Below are 18,307 nucleotides of genomic sequence, written 5' to 3'. Positions count from 1 at the left end.
ACTAACCCAGGAAATCAGCCAAAATTTTTGAGGGGTTTCTTTTTTCTCCCAACTCAACTGCTCATATGATTGAACATTTAGATAACTGTATGTATACTTGTCTCTTTTTTCTTTCTTTTAGTTCGGGTAAATGCAAAATAACATATAATTAAGGAGCGTGCACTTGCCAGTGTGGCTCAGTTTCTCAATTACAGTCTGATATATTCACTTCCTATTCATTCTTATCCTTGTCAGCCAAGTGACAGGTTATAATGAACTGTGCATTACTATACTCATGAAATCTCTATACCTTTATGTCACCTACCGCAAAAAATGTGGACAGGAGTTTGCCACCATTTCTGTGTGTTGAATTTTCATCTGGGCAGTAGTATCTCTGCTGTGTCTTAAAACAGTTTCAACGCTCCCTTATGAATTCTTATTGCACATTACAGATTTTCTCAAGTTGACATTAGAGAACTATGTGAAAAATTTAGAAGTGCCAGTAAAAATTATCCGAATGGAAGAGCGCTCGGGGCTGATCCGAGCCCGCCTCCGAGGAGCGGCCGCTTCGCGAGGACAGGTCATCACGTTCCTGGACGCGCACTGCGAGTGCACCGCCGGCTGGCTCGAGCCGCTGCTGGCCCGCATCAAGGAGGACAGGTAGGTCCCCGCCGCCGGCTGGCGGCCACCCTGCCAGGCCCCTGCTGCTTCCCATCAGAGCTCCTCTTCCAGGCGGCTCCTTCCAGCTTTCTTTCCTAGCTTTTGAAAAAGCCATCCCCACCTTCCTCTCTGAATAAAGGCCTTCGCTTATTAGTGATGAGCACAAATATTCAGTTAATGAACAGTCAAACAATTCAGACAGTAAACATGGGTTGGATATTCATTTTTTAGGTGAAGGACATGAGTCTTATTTGAAATAGTACGATTTTATGAAATACATTTTCAAAGCACCTCACTGTAGCCTGGCAAGCACTCTGGGAGGTAGTAATGTAGATGCTCGGACCTGTTCCCAGTCATAGGGAGGGACGCCTAAGTTAAGCAGCTGGCCCCGCTTATTGGAAGTGGTGGGAGCGGCTCAGTTCTCCCCAGTCCCAGGCCAGTCTTCTTTCTGCTAGGTCAGTGCCCCTATTCAAAGTCTAGTTAAGATCCATCTTGAGGCTTTTAAACATAAACACACATAATCCCACATTCCAATCATGACTTTAAAAAAGAAAGAGAGAGCACAGCTCTAAAGAATGTTTAATTATTAAACAATATTGCCACTTTGTACATAAAAATGGTGAAATCTGAAAGACTGAATAACGCTTTATAGAAATTAAGAACCCTCGTGGATACCTGCAATTCTCTCTAATGATGAGGTTATGAGGTCTGAGCTTTTTTTGGAGATATTCATAAACATTGCTGATGAATGAGTGTAATTTCCAAGCACTTAAGGAAGACAACTATGTTGAATACTGTCTGATATAAAAACATAGCATTGCATAACACCCTGCTTGCAAAGTCATTTCACCTACAGCAGAAAGGCCTTTCTAGAATTGAAGTTTTTAATTAAGCATCCAAGACCGGCTGTGTAGTGTGAGTTAGTCCTGCTATATCACGTAAATGGCAAGATTTGGTACTTGCCACGAAGATGGATGGAGGTTGTCAGTAAAATGAACCATAGCAGTTGAATAAAGCAGTGGGAACCTTTTAGTCAACTGAGTGTAGTACACAGCTAATAACATTTTCCCACTCTGCGTATTTTACAGTACCCACAGGAGGGTAAGACTGGCAAAGTGAAATGAACTTGGGACATCTTAAATGCATTTCCTGGCAACATTTCATACATTATGCTGCTTTTTAAAACATGTGTTTCATATTCAACTTAGTGAGTTTTTAATACAATATTGTTTCAGCAAGGTCATGCATAGATCATTTACTTTTTAATCTAACAACATATTTAAATTATATTTGTATGTAATGAACTCTAATGTCTTGTCCTACTTGTAAGTTCTAAAGTTGCCATAACTAGATAATAAAATCCTGTTAAAAGTTATTAGATCTAATTTCATCTCCCTACAAATTAAATTATTAAATTTAATGAAGAAAGAAAGAGATTGATTTTGTAGTGACCAGTGTTACCAAGAAGTTTTTCCAAGAGTAGATGAATTCTATTGATTTCAGAGAACTGTATGCTTTAATTAACTGTGTGGAACATAAAACCCAATTGAAAATAAATGCTGGTGAAACTAGTGTCACAAAACCAGAATAAATGATGGACAACATGTCTTTGCTTTCCACACGTACCAAATAGGACAAATAAGCTCTGCTGTTCAGAATTGGCTACAACCAAGGCAAACTTGGGTAGACCTACACATTTATTGTGGAGATGACACAAGGTCATCCCATAATAAAGCATAAGCCAGGAGCAGGGGAGACTGGAGAGAGCACAACATGGATTAAGAGATTACCTAATTATCTCTCATGGTAAAAAATGCCTTTCCTTAAAAAGGCACCATCAAGTAGTTCAAATCTCCTGGCTGTCCCTCTTACTTTAAGAAAAGATGAGTCAGGGTAAAAACACCAGAAACTGAAAGGTGATTATCTTTCTCTATCTTAAAATATGTAGATTTTACTATAAATTCTTAAGTCTAGGACAGTTCACTCAGGATGACCCTGATATCCTTCATAGGAAGCATTTACTTATACTGATGATCACTATTTTTATTGTTATTTCTGTTTGTTGATTTTTGTTGTTTGTTTTTTGTAATAGGTATTTTCTCCATGAAGATTTTCTTAGAACTATCTCTTCAATCTTTCCTAACCTCTCTGAGATTTGAACTACCAGATCTAATTTGCAATCATCCAGTCTCCACTCCCTGTATGCAATTACTTTTCTATAAAAGAAATAGTTAAAATGATGCGTAATATCAAAGCAACTCTACTAAGCATGCTGTGGGTGGAGGTTTTATGAATAATGGACCATGTTCATCCTGCTGAGTTAGTACTTAGAATGCATTTGAAAACCAGCTTGAAGATCAGTTACCGCATTTGATTAGATTATACATAGTAGCATAAAGTTGACTGTCAGGAAGATGCGGCGAGAGGAAATAATTCCATAGATTAAAAAGATAAAAGAAAAAGAAAAGCATATTAATGTCACAAAATAATCAAATTTCAACATGTCAACTATATTGAGTTTGAAGAAACAACTGTAGCATTTAAATTGATATGAAAACTGGTTTTACTTTTTCTGCAGGAAAACGGTTGTGTGCCCCATTATTGATGTGATTAGTGACGATACTTTTGAATACATGGCTGGGTCAGACATGACTTATGGGGGTTTTAACTGGAAACTGAATTTTCGTTGGTATCCTGTTCCCCCAAGAGAAATGGATAGGAGGAAAGGAGACAGAACATTACCTGTCAGGTATGTAGATCCTATCTTCCACAGGATAGCATGTGTATTCCTAAAATAATTAAGAAGTATTATAAATTGTGTTCTCATTTTTGTCTTTAAGAGTCATACACTTTTTATTCATATACACATGTGTTACCACCTTTTACATGATCATCTAAGAATCAATGGCTATATTATATCTAGTTTAAATTAGCACAGGCAAATTTAAGTATTGGCAGAAGTGCCAGATTTCTTTTGAATCTGTGTATTCTTATATTCAAACTATATGTATTGTAGGTTTTCTATCTGACAGGTGTGTGCCAGCCTTGCCAATTTAGGAAGATATATTTCTTACCTAAATGTATATGTGTTATAGTAGAAGTGTACTCAAAATTGAAATAACCAAAAATGTTTTGATAAATATTCTAAATTTACTAATCTTAAAGAACTATCTTCCTGACAGATAAAAGAGAAAGATCCTTGTATAAAATTTTAATATATTAAAAATTATGAAGGGTTTATTGTTTGCTTGAAGTTATTGAAAATAGCTACTTAATCTGAAATATCTATTCATAAAATGTTTGCCCTTAATAAGAAATGAGAAATATCATATGCATCTTTAGTTGCCTAAATAAGCATTATGCACTTTATTAACATAAACTTATCACCTTTTACTTTAGCATATTACTGTGTACCTCTTACCTGCAACCGAAAATTGATTTTCTGAATAATATTCTGTGGAGGGAATTCATGAGTTTAGCTCTTTAAAGATTAATTTGGCAAATCATCATTTCCTTGGAATAATGAAGAAATATCCTGAAGTTCTAAAACAATATATGTAGTCCATATCTAAACAAGAATGTTTCCTAATCTAATGAAAGAATGACTTATCCTTTGGCAAGATTAATTATATAATTAGTTAACTAAAACTAACTCTAACAAACCACTAATGGAAGGGAACAGCTCTAATAGTTTTGTTATTTAACAATTAAATATTGGGGTTGTTAAGCCTCTAAAGGAGGTAGTACTACATCAAAGAGGGGAAAAAATGTGGCTACAATCAATTGCATAAGGGATGTGAAATTATGATGTCAGTATTTAAAGTGTGATTTAATAGTCCTGAAATCTTGCTGTAATCTTCACGTTCACCAAGTCTTATTGATCCTTGCCTTTAACAACTTCAGGAAGTACAGTAGCTTATATTACCATTGTTTATTAGAAATTCTATTTTCCCACATCATGGTAACATTTAGTGTTAGCTGATTTTCAACTTCAGATCCAAAGTGAAAATTATCAACATACTTGAAAAATACACTCAAATATAGATAATGTGTTTATTCATTTGAAAATGAAGTCTTAAAGAATGTGTGCTGTACTTGTTTTTTTAAACATTGGCAAAAGCCATGCTTTATTTAACTTTTTTTTTCCAGGTTTTTATTTTATTGTATTTTTTTCTGAGCTTTAAAATTTATTTACATAGTTTTGTTTTATTTTAAAATGTTTTTCCAATTACAGTTTACATTCAATATTATTTTGTATTAGTTTCAAGCATATTGGTTAGACAATTATACACTTTACAAAAGTATTCCCCTTCGTATTTCTAGTACCCATCTGGCACCATACAAAGTTATTACAATATTATTGACTATGTTCCCTATGCTGTACTTTACATCCCAATGACTGTTTTGTAACTATCCATCTGTACTTCTCAGTCCCTTCACCTTTATCACCCAGTCCCTCAGTACCCTTCCACTCTGGCAACCATCAGTCCGTTCTCTGTTTCTGTGTGTCTGTTTTCATTCTTTTTTTGTTAATTTATTCTTTAGATTTCGCCTATAAGTGAAATCATATGGTATTTGTCTTTCTCTGACTGACTTGTTTCAATTGCCATACTATTCTCAAGGTCCATCCATGTTGTCACAAATGGCAGTATTTCATCTTATGGCTCAGTAGTATTCCATAGTATATATGTACCACGTCTTCTTTATCCAGCCATCTATCAAAGGAGGTGCAGGACCAGCCACCACCTGTGCCCTGCCTGGGCTACCTGGCACGAGCTTAAGAGCCATCTGCAAATAAATGGCTTCTACTTGTGCTGTGCTTGGAGGTGCCCAGGAGAGGCCATGCTGGGAACCAGGGCCAGCTCCTGGTAGTGCCAGGCCTGGGATCGCTTAGCAAGAGATACAAAGCATACAGAGTCCGGATGCTCCTTGTTTGAGTGATTTTAGGGAATTCTGAATCACGAGGCAAGAGAGATGATTTGTATTAAAAAGCAACTGTAAATGGCTTGGAAGGGCCCAAAACTTGGGCCGGGTGGAGTCTCAGAGAGTCATCAGGATGGGACAAACAATGTTAACCAGCTTGATGGAGACTCGGATATGAGACCCACCTGCTGGCTCTGCGGGGACAGGGCTCAGCAAAGGAACAGTGGCCTCTGCCAGCACTTCTGTCTGGGAGAAAGCTGCCCCTCCAGCCTTCGCCCAGAAGCCAGACAGTTCAGTTCCTCCCCTTATTTCTCTGGCGACTTTCAAGCTGCTACCCCAGGCCTGGAGCTCAGAGTGAGTGAGTCTTAGTGAATCTGAGTAAGTCTGTGTATGGGCCCTTTAACAGAAAATGCTGGGCCTCCACTGCCCTCTCACTCAGCCACGATCCCTGCTAATTTTTACAGTTAAAAGTTATGGGAACTTTTCTTCCCAGCCCTGGAACCCTGGGCTGAGAATTCTGACGTGGGGCTGAGACCCCTCACTCCTTAGAGGGTACTTCTGTAGCCGAGATATCTCCCTTGATTTTTAGCTGCCACATGTGTGTGTGGAACCAGCCCATTCTGTGACTCCTCCCATCCTACCAGTCTTGATGTGGCTTCTTCTGTATATACTCAGTTGAAGGACTTCTGTTCACCTAGATTTCAGGCAGTTATGAGTGATGGCTGTTCTATAATTTAGTTGTAATTTTGGTGTGGTTGTGGGAGGTTCCAAGTACAGTGCTTACCTACACCGCCATCCTGTCCAGAACCTAACTTTACTTTCTCAGAGTGAAAAGGTAGATAATTAAGTGGTAGCCGGCATTCATAGTAATTTACTGGTCTCGTTCATGAAAGTAAAGATCTACATAGAAATCGGACATTATCTCTCATCTTTTATTAACTAAAACATAAGATGAAACAGCCAACTTGTTATATTTATGTGGCTTTGTTGTAGTGACAGGGAGAGTTGATGAAAATCTAAGTATATTTTATTTGTGTCCCTCAGTAACTGCACAGTATTTCACTTCCTAAATTGCTGAGGGAGCTGGAGCAAGAGAAAAAGAGAAACCTATCTTTGCTGCCGTTTCTAGATATTTATGGCAAAAGGTTAATTAATTCATGGGTTGTGTTGTAACAGCCCGTAGGTAATTTTCATCAGCGTAGCTATCATGTGAACTTTCTTTGTACTTATAATCTTTTACTTGAAGATGTGATCATTTTTCTCACATTTATACAAACACATTAATCATTCTAGGTGTTGAAGACATTTTTTTTTCTACTTGATTAACAGAATTCTGAACAGCTAAAGTGATTAAAATGAGGTTGAAATTTTAGTTTTCTCAGTGGAATGTTTCATTTAAAATGTCAGTTAAGACAGAACTTCCTAGTGGCTATAATTTGCTAATTTAGTCATCACTTAGAAGTACAATCAGACCTCTATATACATAGAGAACCTATTTGAACTTGTGACCTAACCTTAGTTATACCACATTTAAAGTTTATAATTGTTATCATTACTATTCTATTGTCAACCTCTGGACTTTGATATTTTCATTTTGATACTGAAGTTTGTGAAATACTTGATACTTGTAAAGTTTTGAGAATGGATTAATAACACACTTAATCCCTGGTATTTAGTCTTCTTTAATCAGTAAAGTCTCCTTACTCTTTTAGTAGTCAAATTATAGGCCTCTTCTGGGATATGTCAGTTGTATGTGCAACAATAGAGTAATCAAATTGTTAAACTAGAGGTCATAAACCAGGAGTGTGCATGTCAAATACGCTGTGTGGGTGAATTTTACTTGGCCTACATAGTGTTTTAAACTTTTAAAATTACCATCATTTAAAAAATGAGATGTTTTAAATAAAAATCTAGATTTCCAGCTATTCTTGAGAAGTCAGAAGATCTTGCTATTATGCTCCACTGTTCCTAATAGGTACCATCAGGTGGAGTTGAGCAGAAGCTGCTCATATAGAAGTAGCATGAAAGTTTAGCACAATCCCCACAACTCCTTCTTTATTGTGTGTTCCTGACTCTGAGGCTGAGGATCAGTAGCCATTTTTCATCATTCTTATACTTGGAAAAATTCTTCTTTGTACCTATTTCCCAACCAATGGTGAGAGAAGTATGCTTATTGCAACTAATCGACTCCACATATTGATTTATTTACCTGACTATAATCTTTTTAATTTATGAGCTTTGACTTGGAGGATACTGCCTGGGAAATGGCTGAGTTTTAACAAGTTAGCCTTATATGGGTATGCATATACATACCTAATGGAATAGCAACAAGTAACAAATTATCTAGTAGTGCAGATAATCTCCCAAATCACTTAATTAGTTTAGGAGGTGCATTTTTTCTAATACATGTAACTTTTGAGTTGATTTGGTTCAAGCTATTGGAATGAGTTGGGTTCCATAAGCAAATACACATTGTATACTGTGCTAGGTTCTGCACATACAAAGTTACAAAAGTCATTCTCTGCTCTAAAGTTGCTCACTCTCTGGGATGGGCCATATATATGCTGCATGAGAGAAATAGACCAGCATATGTGGTCAGAGGGTGGATACACAGGAGTTAAACTATGTCAATTGCTAGCGTTGTGTGGGCTTCTGGAAAAGAACTCACTTCTAATCTTATTTATTGCTTTTGTTTTTTAATTATGCCCTGGCCCAGCAGGCATGGCTCAGTGGTCGAGTGTCGACCCATGAACCAGGATGTCACAGTTCGATCCCAGGCAGGGCACATGCATAGGTTTTGGGCTCGATCCTCAGCAGGGGTCATGCAGGAGGCAGCAGATCAATGACTTTTTCTCATCACTGATGTTTCTCTCTCTCTCCCTCTCCCTTCTTCTCTCTAAAATCAATAAAAAACAAACACATATTTAATTATGCCCTGTAAGTAACCCTCCCTTGTTATAAAGATATTACTTTCTACTTTAATTTTTTAATTATTAAAATCGATACCTTTATTAGAAACCTACAAGTTATTTATCAAGTCTATTTTTCTTTTTTACCCTTTGTTTCTTATTTTATAGACTCTTTTGCATTTAGTTGTTATTAATATTCTTAATATAATGTCTTTCATTTTTGCTTAGAGTACCATGTTCAGTATCTTCCTAAAGCAAAAGAGTTTTATAATTTCTTCTAATTCTTGCTATAAATCAAACATAGATGTAATTATGCATTTTTATTTCTGACACATTTTACTTACTTTGATATCCCTTTTTAGTAACATTTGTCTGATCTCATACATTTATTTTTCTTTCAAAGAATTAGGAATTTATAAAGAAGATCAAATAAATAACATTAATAACAGCTTAGATTACAACTATTGTGCCTTTATTGTGAAAAACTCATAGAAATTCCACATATCTGTTTCCAGTATCTTTATAGCATGATATTATTGAAGAAGTATGGAAGCCGGCTTCAGAGAATCTGGGTTTTATTTCAAGCTCCTCCAACTGGAAAATTACCCAGTCTTCTCAACTATTAAATGGAAAATTATTTTTGCTTCCTTGCTTAACTCACGAAGTGCTATAAAATACTGACTGAGAAATATATTTGAAAGGAGTTATTTTAAATTTATTTCTGATGTAACATATGTGTATTGCAAAATAAATGTGACAAGTACCTAAAGCATAATGAAACAGATGAGCCACTTCTTTTAATATTTGGGTATATTTATTTCCAGATACATTTCTCCACAATTTAGAAATTGATATATCATGGGTATTTTCCTGTGCCTTTTTTTCACAAATAAAAAATTTAATAGCTGCTAATATCTCAATTACTTACTTAGTTTTTTCCTCTATTTTTCAGTCTAAAGTCAATTAAGAGTTTGTTTATACTTTATTTTTGCCAATTATGTCTTTTTATCTACAGTTTTTGTATGTAACGTGGTCTCTTTAGAATTATGCAATCAGACAGTATGAAATTTAATACCGTTACCATCGGCCAATGTAGCCTCTACAATTTATAGTTCCTCTAGTAAGTGTAATAAGTGGAAACCACTTATTTTATTCTGTAAAATGTTATAAAATATAAAGCAATGTTTCTTATTATGTAATAGCAACTAGTAATGGAGTTCTTAATTTTTAACTCAGATATTCTCTCTTAGGTTTTTCTCAATCCAGTGAAAATATACTTTTAAATTGGAAGGCAAAAGCAGAGATAAATTCTCTCAAAGCCTGTGAGGCGCTTCTCTATGGTAGGAGATGCTCCAGCAGCAGTGCAGGGGGAGGTCAGGGTTGGGAACAGAACAAAGACTTCGATAGAAATAGGTGAGCTTTGGACTGTGGGGCTGTCCCACAGTCTCACCTACTCATGTTAAACTCTAATATATGCTGATTTTGAGAGAAAAAGATCCCACCTCAGACGGAAGCAGTGAATTTATATTCTTTGGGGAAAAATAGCATGTTTATATTATATTAATTTCTAATTGTTTAGGGGATAGTTTGCACGACTCTCCTAGCGATCTGTTGAGAACAAAACAGGTGATGAAGTAAATAGCACATTAATATACTGAATAATTTTATCATGTTATGTAAAATTTTTTAAAATGTCTGATTTCAGCTGGCCTCATTGGTTGTTTTGACCACTCTGATGCAATGAAAGTAAAAGGGTAAATTAAAACTTGTAGATCAGCCACGACTCTGCATCCCCTTGGAAGCTAAGGGTTTGATCAGTTTGTGAGGATTATTAAAAAGAATTAAGAAAACATCATAACTACTCCACTTTGGGGAATACAGGTCTTTAAGCACATACAAGGTATTTGATTCCAATACTTGTTGGTAAATCAGTTCTTTGGCAGAAAAATAAGCCTTTTGCCCATACCAAGCAAAACTTTAAATTTTTGCTCATCCTTTGAAATAGCTTTGAAACTGTTTGTGTCCCACAGATTCCACAGGATTTGAGTCAACTTTCTTGCTTAGAGCTTAAGCCACCATAAACTCTTACAATAACAGCTTCTTTTCTATAGAAAGCTGCATCGTCTCACCCAAACATATCTTCCAGTGAGTCTCATGGTGTGCAATAGTCCACCAAACTTTCCACTTTTTCTCAGTGAAAACCTTTAATCACATTCAACAATTGATTATTCATTACTCTAATAAAACAATTGTTCTGTCTTTGCTTCTTTCCTCTCTCCTCTGCTTTCTATATTTGGGTGTAATGGACAGATTAAGGAAGGAAGGAGAGAGGCTCACAGCATCTGATTTCCTTTTGGTTTCTAAACCTGCAAAATGTTTAACCAAATGAAGTCATTAATTATGTTCTATGATATTAAAAATCAAAATTATATGAATATTTTAGCTATTTATGCCTCCTATATGTATAAGTAATAAAATATTTATGTTTATGATTTCTCTTTATGACGTTTATACTATATAAGAAATGTTATTAATGCAGAGCTAAACGCTAACAGTCTACATGTTGTGATATTTGACCTGTGCAAATAACAGCTTAAAGCCGAGCTATAGTCTCTCAAATCTTCTTTAGATTTTTTTTCTCCAGACACCTTGGTTATTTGTGAGGTAAGACGAAATAGAATCCTGATAGAGCAAAGTAAAAAAAATAGAAGAAATGATGTTTCAGTAACTTTCAAAGAAATTGCTATGAAGAGCAGTGCTAAAATTCACAGGAAAACATGGTGCATAAATTTGTAACTGGAAATCAGGAAAACCGTATTTCTAATTAGCTACTTCAAATTCTTTGCTGTATAAGTTAAAAGGATAAACTGAGAGATTACTGATTGGTAGATGATAGGGGAGGAAGGAAGAAAGAAAGGAAGGGAGGAAGGGAGGAAGGGAAGGGTGGATGCTGGGACAGAGGGAGGGAGAAAGAGAGAGACAGAGAAAGGAAGAAAGAAAAAAGGAGGGAGGGAGGGAGGGAGAAAATGTTTTTTTGTTTTTATTTTTTCAAACTGAGCCACTCACTACTTAGGCTCCTTGACAAATCATTTAAACACATTGCAGCTAAATGTGGTTGACCAAATCTGTAGGGTTCTGTAGCTCTAAAATATTACAGTCCTATTAAAAATTAATTGGATTCTGAAAAAATAAAATTAAAACTGATTATAATCTTGGCAAGCACAGATATTTTCTCCCTTTTTAGTAAAAACCGTATTTAAAATGGGTAGTCCTTGCTTTGTGTTGGAACTGTTCTAAGAGTGTTGCATGCATTAACACATATCTCCATTTCGTAGGTGATGAAATTGAGGCACAGAGTTTAAGCGACTTATTGAAAGTCACTGTGGGGATGAGTTTTGAACCCCATCAATCTAGATACTGAGTCCATACTCCTAAAAACTAAGTTTAGCTGCCTCTTAGAGTTTCCTTATGGTTCCCCTGCTTTGCACACACATGGCGGTTATCCCCGTGTGAAATGTAAGATACATTATCTTCTTGGCGAAAATGCAGGCATTATATTTTAGCATCACTAAATAATCAAATGTATTTTATCATACTTTTTTATTTTCCAACTTCTGGTAAAAAGATTCAGGGTTTTTTTTGTCAAATGCTTCCTTTTTGGAGTCCTCTAATATGCTACATTTTTGCAAAGCTTTATATCTTTACTTCTAAAGTACTATCACACTGAACCCCCAAGCCTCTTTAAAAATAAGGCCTTTGAAATTCCTAGAATCAGTGAATTTGGCAGATGTAAGCACAGATTTTTGTTATAGTTTCAGAAATAAATTTGTAGGTACTTTAAATTTTTAAATAGATTGTTTTATTGTCCATGAAATTGCTCATTTAAAATTATTTATTCAATAAATATCTAGTAATAGACTAATACCATTAAACCAATATATTGAATATACTTACAGAAGTGGTAAAATGTATATAGACATAAATATAAGATTTAATAAGCAGCGGCAAGTGCCTTGAGACAGAGACAAGATGTTATAGAAGGTAGAAGGGGAAGATTTCATCTAGATTGGAGGCAGGAGGGTCATCCTAAGGGCAGGCTGCATGGAATATGTAATCCTTGTACTGGCCTAAGAATAGAGCAGGTTTGAACATATAAGGGGAGTTTACAAAGGAAAATACAAGTGACAAATGGATTTGAACATATGTACCTAGGTGGAAAAGTGTGAGACATTTACTAGTAAAAGCTAAAAGCTTTAAGTACAGAAAAATAGTTAAAAGGGAAAGTGGAGCTCATTGGGTGACCCCAGGTCCCTGGTGCCAGAATAAGAAGCTGGAATTTATTCCTTCAAATAGGTTTTTAAACATCTGATTAACATTTTTAGAGGAGTTTTGATTTAGAGAAATTAACCTGGCTGTGGTTTATAGAATAAATTTTGGAAGCAGCAGACTCTAAAAGCAAGAGGATTCCATTAACACAGAGATAACAGGACTAAAGTTGGATAGTGACCATGATAACAGAGAACACAGAAAAGAGTCAAAAATGCTTTGGGAAAAAATTGGAAGTATTTGGGAAATGATCAAATGGGCCACAAAAATTAAAGGTGCTGAAAGAAATTTTCATCGTTTTATATTACGGCCCTGGAAGGAAATAGAGGACATTGAAAGAGAAGCACATACGGAAGGGGTAGCACATATTCAGTTCTGTGTTAAACACACTGAGCAGAGTCTGAAGGATTTTTTTTTTTACAGAAAACATCTAGTGAGTAGTTTAAAAAGCATGCAATGCAGAGGGAAGAAGTAAGAAAAGAAACAGATTAAAAGTCAAACTCAGAGTGACAATTAAAGGCATATGACAAATGAGCTTATAAAGGTAAAGTTTTTTTACACATTCCCATGAGCTAAAATATAATGCAAATGTTGCAGTGATTGTTGCAGATGTGCCAGGTGACCTTGATTTCTATTTAATGCTAGTCGTCTGTGCAATTTTGCTGTTCCAGTGTTGCCACCAGCAGTTTTCACTTGTATAGGTGAATTGAGGCATTTCAGCAACCTGTGCATGCTGCTGTATTAAGAAAAATATGTAGTAATGTAAATGAATCTTTTTAGAGTATCTTAAATATAAACAGATCAAAAGATGTTTTTAAAGGTGTATAGAAAGAGAAAAGTGCTACTGAGAGACCCTTAGGAGGACGACATTTTGGGACAAAAGAAGATAATTATTAAGTGCACATTTCTAGAAGACAATGTTATAAATTGTATATTGTACTCATGTTGCAGATGTGGAACTAAGAACTTGACTAAGATCTGACAACCAGCAAAGGAAAGGAAGATGAAGGGGCATCAATAAGAATCATAAAATGAGTAATCTAGTCGGTACAACTAGAGCAATGCAATGGGAGTCTAAGGTGAAAAAAATTTCAAGAAGGGGAGCTGATGAATTGGGTTAAATGTTTTCAAAGAAAGATGTTCAAGAAAGGCTATTGAAGTTCAGAATCAATAGGGCCCTTTCAGAAAGAAGTTACTGTAGAGGTGGAGCAAGATCCAGATTCTAGTTAGAAAGTCAAGAGGAGTTGAGGGAGTATGTAGAAAGTATTCTTTCAAATAAGGTTACCAGGGAAGGGAATAGAAAATATATGTCCCTAGTTTGAATGAGTAGTAGGATGGTGTGAAGATGTATTTTGATTTGGGATAGGACGAAATTGAACAGTTTTATAAGCTCAAGGGGACAGTCTAGAAGTCAAAGGCATAAAACATAAATGTAATAGTCAATAAACAAGTGGCTGAAAGGGTAGTCAGAAAAGATCCAGCTGTGGGGACAAGAGTAAATTCTAGCCCATAATGAGAGGAAAGGAGATATTATTTCCTCTGAGACAAGAGGAAGGAAGAGTCCATAAGAAGACTCTCTCTCTCTCTCTCTCTCTCTCTCTCTCTCTCTCTCTCTCTCTCTCTCTATCATCTATCATCTATCTGTTGAGAGAGAGACATAGGAAGGTAGAGAGTGAGGGAGTTCAGATTTTATGCATTGACTTAATCTCTAGCTTCTAAAGAAGAATCCCAAACTTTTGGAAAAGCTTCAGTTAAAATGATACAGATGAGCAAATAAACATAACTGGTGGCTAGCAGTCTGCACTAAGCAGAGTCACTAACATGGACTTCCAGCGTGACCAGTTGCCCTCATTGCTTTGCCTTTTCAATGAGTCTCTGGGCCTTAGGAGCAGAAATGGATGAGGTAAAGGGTCCGTGTACCCAGGCACTGAGAGTTACAAAACAGAATGAGTTATATGAGGCAAGGACAGAGCCCCGAGGGTGCTGTGCTAGCTTTTCCTTGACGGGGCCGAATCCTGGAGAGGGAGAGAGAGGGAGAAAGCGAGCAGACAATTCCTGAAGGGGGTTTGCTTTCGCAGTATTATGTGAGAACATGGAATAGCTAAGACACCAAATACCAGTGAAGAATAAAAAATGCCTTCCATTGGATTGAAACAGGAGGGCTTATAAAATAGATAGTTGTGTTCGGAGAGGCAGGTTTCAGAATCCGACATCTTGGATATGAAATAGTTCCAGATGATTTTGAAATCCAAAATGAGGGTGTGTTTATGGGGAGCAAAAATTAAGTTATGGACACTCAGGTTTTATGTTTGAATGATTAGCATCAACAACAAAGATGTAACACATAACCTTATTGCTATTTATTGTATGCTGGGAGCTGTGCTAAGTGCTCTTCTTCTATTAATTCATCTTCACCTACCTACAGTGTGATAGGTAATGGTCACAGCCATTTAGCTGATTTCTCCCCCACCCAAAATTGTTTCAATTAGTTGGTTGGTTTGACATTGCATAAACACAATTTTAAAAGGCATATCATCTCAGCTAATTCAACTATAATCAAGGTTTTTAATTTTCTAGGCACCCTGAACACTTAAGGTTTACACAGGCACATATAAATTGTTCATTAGGGATATTACAGAACAGTTAGAACAGAACATGTTGCATAACATGGCTTTGGCTGTAGATATCATTTAAGGAACAGTTCCTAGACTATCTGAGAGAGTTGACATTGCAAAGACAAAAAATTGTCTCTAGCAGCATAATTCCTCAGAAATACAGGACTTTTTTTCGAGTTGTAATTTTATTTTTCTTACTTTTCAAGCGTAAGTGAAACCCAGTTGAGTCACTCTTATGGTTAAATATGTAATTTATCGTAGCCATTTATCATATATTTCTCAAATATTTATAGGAATTATGACCAAAATGTAAGATGAAAATCAATATGTGTATTTAATTTGAATGCATTAGTACTTTGTTAGTAAATAGATAAGTAGATAGGCACTCTAAACTGATCATTAAAAATTCATCACTTAACAGTGTTAAGCACTCGGCTGTATTATGATAGGATAATTGCGGCAGTTTCTGTCCCTCATTTCATTAACTAGGCTATCCGGCACTGTAAAGCCTTATGTAGTTATCACCACAGAGTTCCAAAACCCGTCAGGTGAGGGCCGCGGCTACCACAATCATCATCTGTTTCGCTTTGTTAGTGTTTCTCATTATAACTCGGAAGGTCAATGACACTGTTCCTGATAGGAACCAAGCAGGACTGGAAGTAATAAAACAGGTCTGAGCCTGCGAGCCGGGGCTCCTCCAGCTGATGGCCAGTTAATTACCTGAGCATAAAACAGTGAGAGCGCTGGGAGAAATCGCAAACTTCGCAGTATGGTCGCTATCCAAGTTCAGTATTATTTGGTGGTTTTTCATTGAACTATACTGTTCAATTAGAGGACATGAGCATATCCTGTGGCAGAAGACGATGTAATTTCAAGAAAAGCAAAAGGTGATTTTTTACCAATATCAGACTATGTGATGAGCATTCCAAATCTCAGTGGCTAGATCAGTGCTCCTCATCTTGAACAGCACATTACAGTCCCCTGAGAACACATACCAAAGGCCTGGCCCCTACCTCCTGTTAATTAAATCTGAATTTGTGGAGAGTGGTACCCAAGCAGGGAAATGCATTTTTAAAAAAGTGCCTCAGGTGCTGCTAATGTGCTAAGAAGTTTGAAAATCACTATACACAATTAACGTTCAAAAATCATCATTTCCAGTATACATAGATCCCGTTGTGAACAGCAAGAATTTTCTTTTTTAGTTAAATTTATACTGCTTGTATAGACTTGTATAGTTCACACATCAACGTTGCTTTAATGATCTTTTAAAATTTAGTAATTAACCATTTAAAATGAAACATTTGACTTCTTGGTTCTTATAGAGAAATTTTGAATGCGAGAACCAAAGGCATTTATTCCTAGGAAAAAGTGTTAGCACCTGTGCCAAATTTACTTTAAACATCTGAATAGCATATGGGCTTTATGTTTATCCAGGGCTATATGATTGATTATATCATTTTAATTAGGTAAAGGGAAGAATAAGGGTTTAGATATAAAGCTCTGATGTTTAAAAATACTTTTGATTAAGAGATTAATCAAAGAACTTATATGTTTATAAGCATAACCCATGGACACAGACATTGGTCTGGGGAAGGCCTGGGGGTGGGGTGGATGCCGGATGGAGGGGATCAATGGGGGTAAAAAGGGGACATCTGTAATATTTTCAACAATAAAGATAAAGAAAGAAACAATAAAGAAACTTAAAAAAAACTTTTGTAATTCTCATTAGATACTGTCTATAAACATTTTATCACATTTAATATTTTTCATATTTAAATAGGTTATAGATCTTTTCATAGAAAAACAATTTTCACAAGTTTCTAGAGTTCACATTAAAATGATTTATAATTAGATGACAAAGGATCACAACTGGTAGTTTCATGACCAGTAATCTCTTAAAGGGTAGTACAGAGAGCACTAACTTCTCTTTGCTTTGGCTTTAAGAAGGACTAGAGATGCCCCCTCTTAAGTGCCCGCTGTTCCTTTCATGTGTCTGGATGATCACTTATAAGAAAAAGAGGCTAACTTAAATTCAGTTTTACAGAAAATATGATAAAATACTATTTAATTATTTTAAAACCTTTTGCACCTTGGCTTTATGTTTTCAGTTTGAGATTTTTGAGTACTATTATTTTTAATGTAAAATGTCTCAAAAATATTTGCTACAGTCTCATTAAACTCCACATATTGTTTTCAAAAGATATTCTTTTCTTTTTGTTTTGTTTTTTCAACTAGGACCCCTACTATGGCTGGTGGCCTATTTTCTATTGACAGAAACTACTTTGAAGAGATAGGAACTTACGATGCAGGAATGGATATCTGGGGTGGAGAGAATCTTGAAATGTCTTTTAGGGTAATTGCATTTTCCTTTATTTTTTGACTCTGAACATACTATGCTGTTGCATGCACATATAGACCTAGTCACTTACTGTCAGACATTTTTGTGAAGTGATGCAAATTACTGATCAGTTGGTCATTTTCATACTCATTTAGAAGCTTAGCTAGAGTCTTCTGCATGCAATATTTACTGTTAAATGGGAAATTTTAGGTATTTTTAAAAGTTTTAAAAAATAATTATTTTATTCATAATATAAAGACACTAGGTCTTTCAGTGTTTGAAATAAAGAAGGCTTTATTTTTTATCAATAAAACAGTTCTCTATAAAATCAGTTTGTATTTTTGAACTGAAACTTTGAAGTATTTGTGTTATCTGAATTTGTAAGTGCTGCCTGAGGTTATTCTCTAGTTACTTTAAGAATAACCTGGGTGAAGGGAATTCTGGATAGTTCTGTATGGAGCATGACTACTTTTACTGTCATAGACATTGTTGGATGAATCAGTTTAAATAATGAAAATTCACTTATCAAATGACCTTCCAGATTAATAAAAATTAAA

General features: G+C 35.7%; 1 protein-coding gene across 1 annotated transcript in view; it reads left to right on the top strand.

Annotated features, from left to right (window-relative positions):
• The window catches only part of GALNT13 (polypeptide N-acetylgalactosaminyltransferase 13), a 417,763-nt gene that overhangs the window by 247,389 nt on the left and 152,067 nt on the right, over positions 1–18,307 (top strand). Inside the window, exons 6-8 of the mRNA XM_081141998.1 lie at positions 432–639; positions 3,218–3,388; positions 17,648–17,765. Of these exons, the coding sequence (XP_080998124.1) occupies positions 432–639; positions 3,218–3,388; positions 17,648–17,765 (497 nt within the window). The remainder of the gene's footprint in view (positions 1–431; positions 640–3,217; positions 3,389–17,647; positions 17,766–18,307) is intronic.

The sequence above is a fragment of the Miniopterus schreibersii genome (assembly GCF_964146895.1).
Source record: "Miniopterus schreibersii genome assembly, chromosome: 7".
NCBI classification, from domain to species: domain Eukaryota; kingdom Metazoa; phylum Chordata; class Mammalia; order Chiroptera; family Miniopteridae; genus Miniopterus; species Miniopterus schreibersii.
Note: the sequence above shows the minus strand (reverse complement) of the source record. Positions and strands in the feature narration are given on the sequence as shown.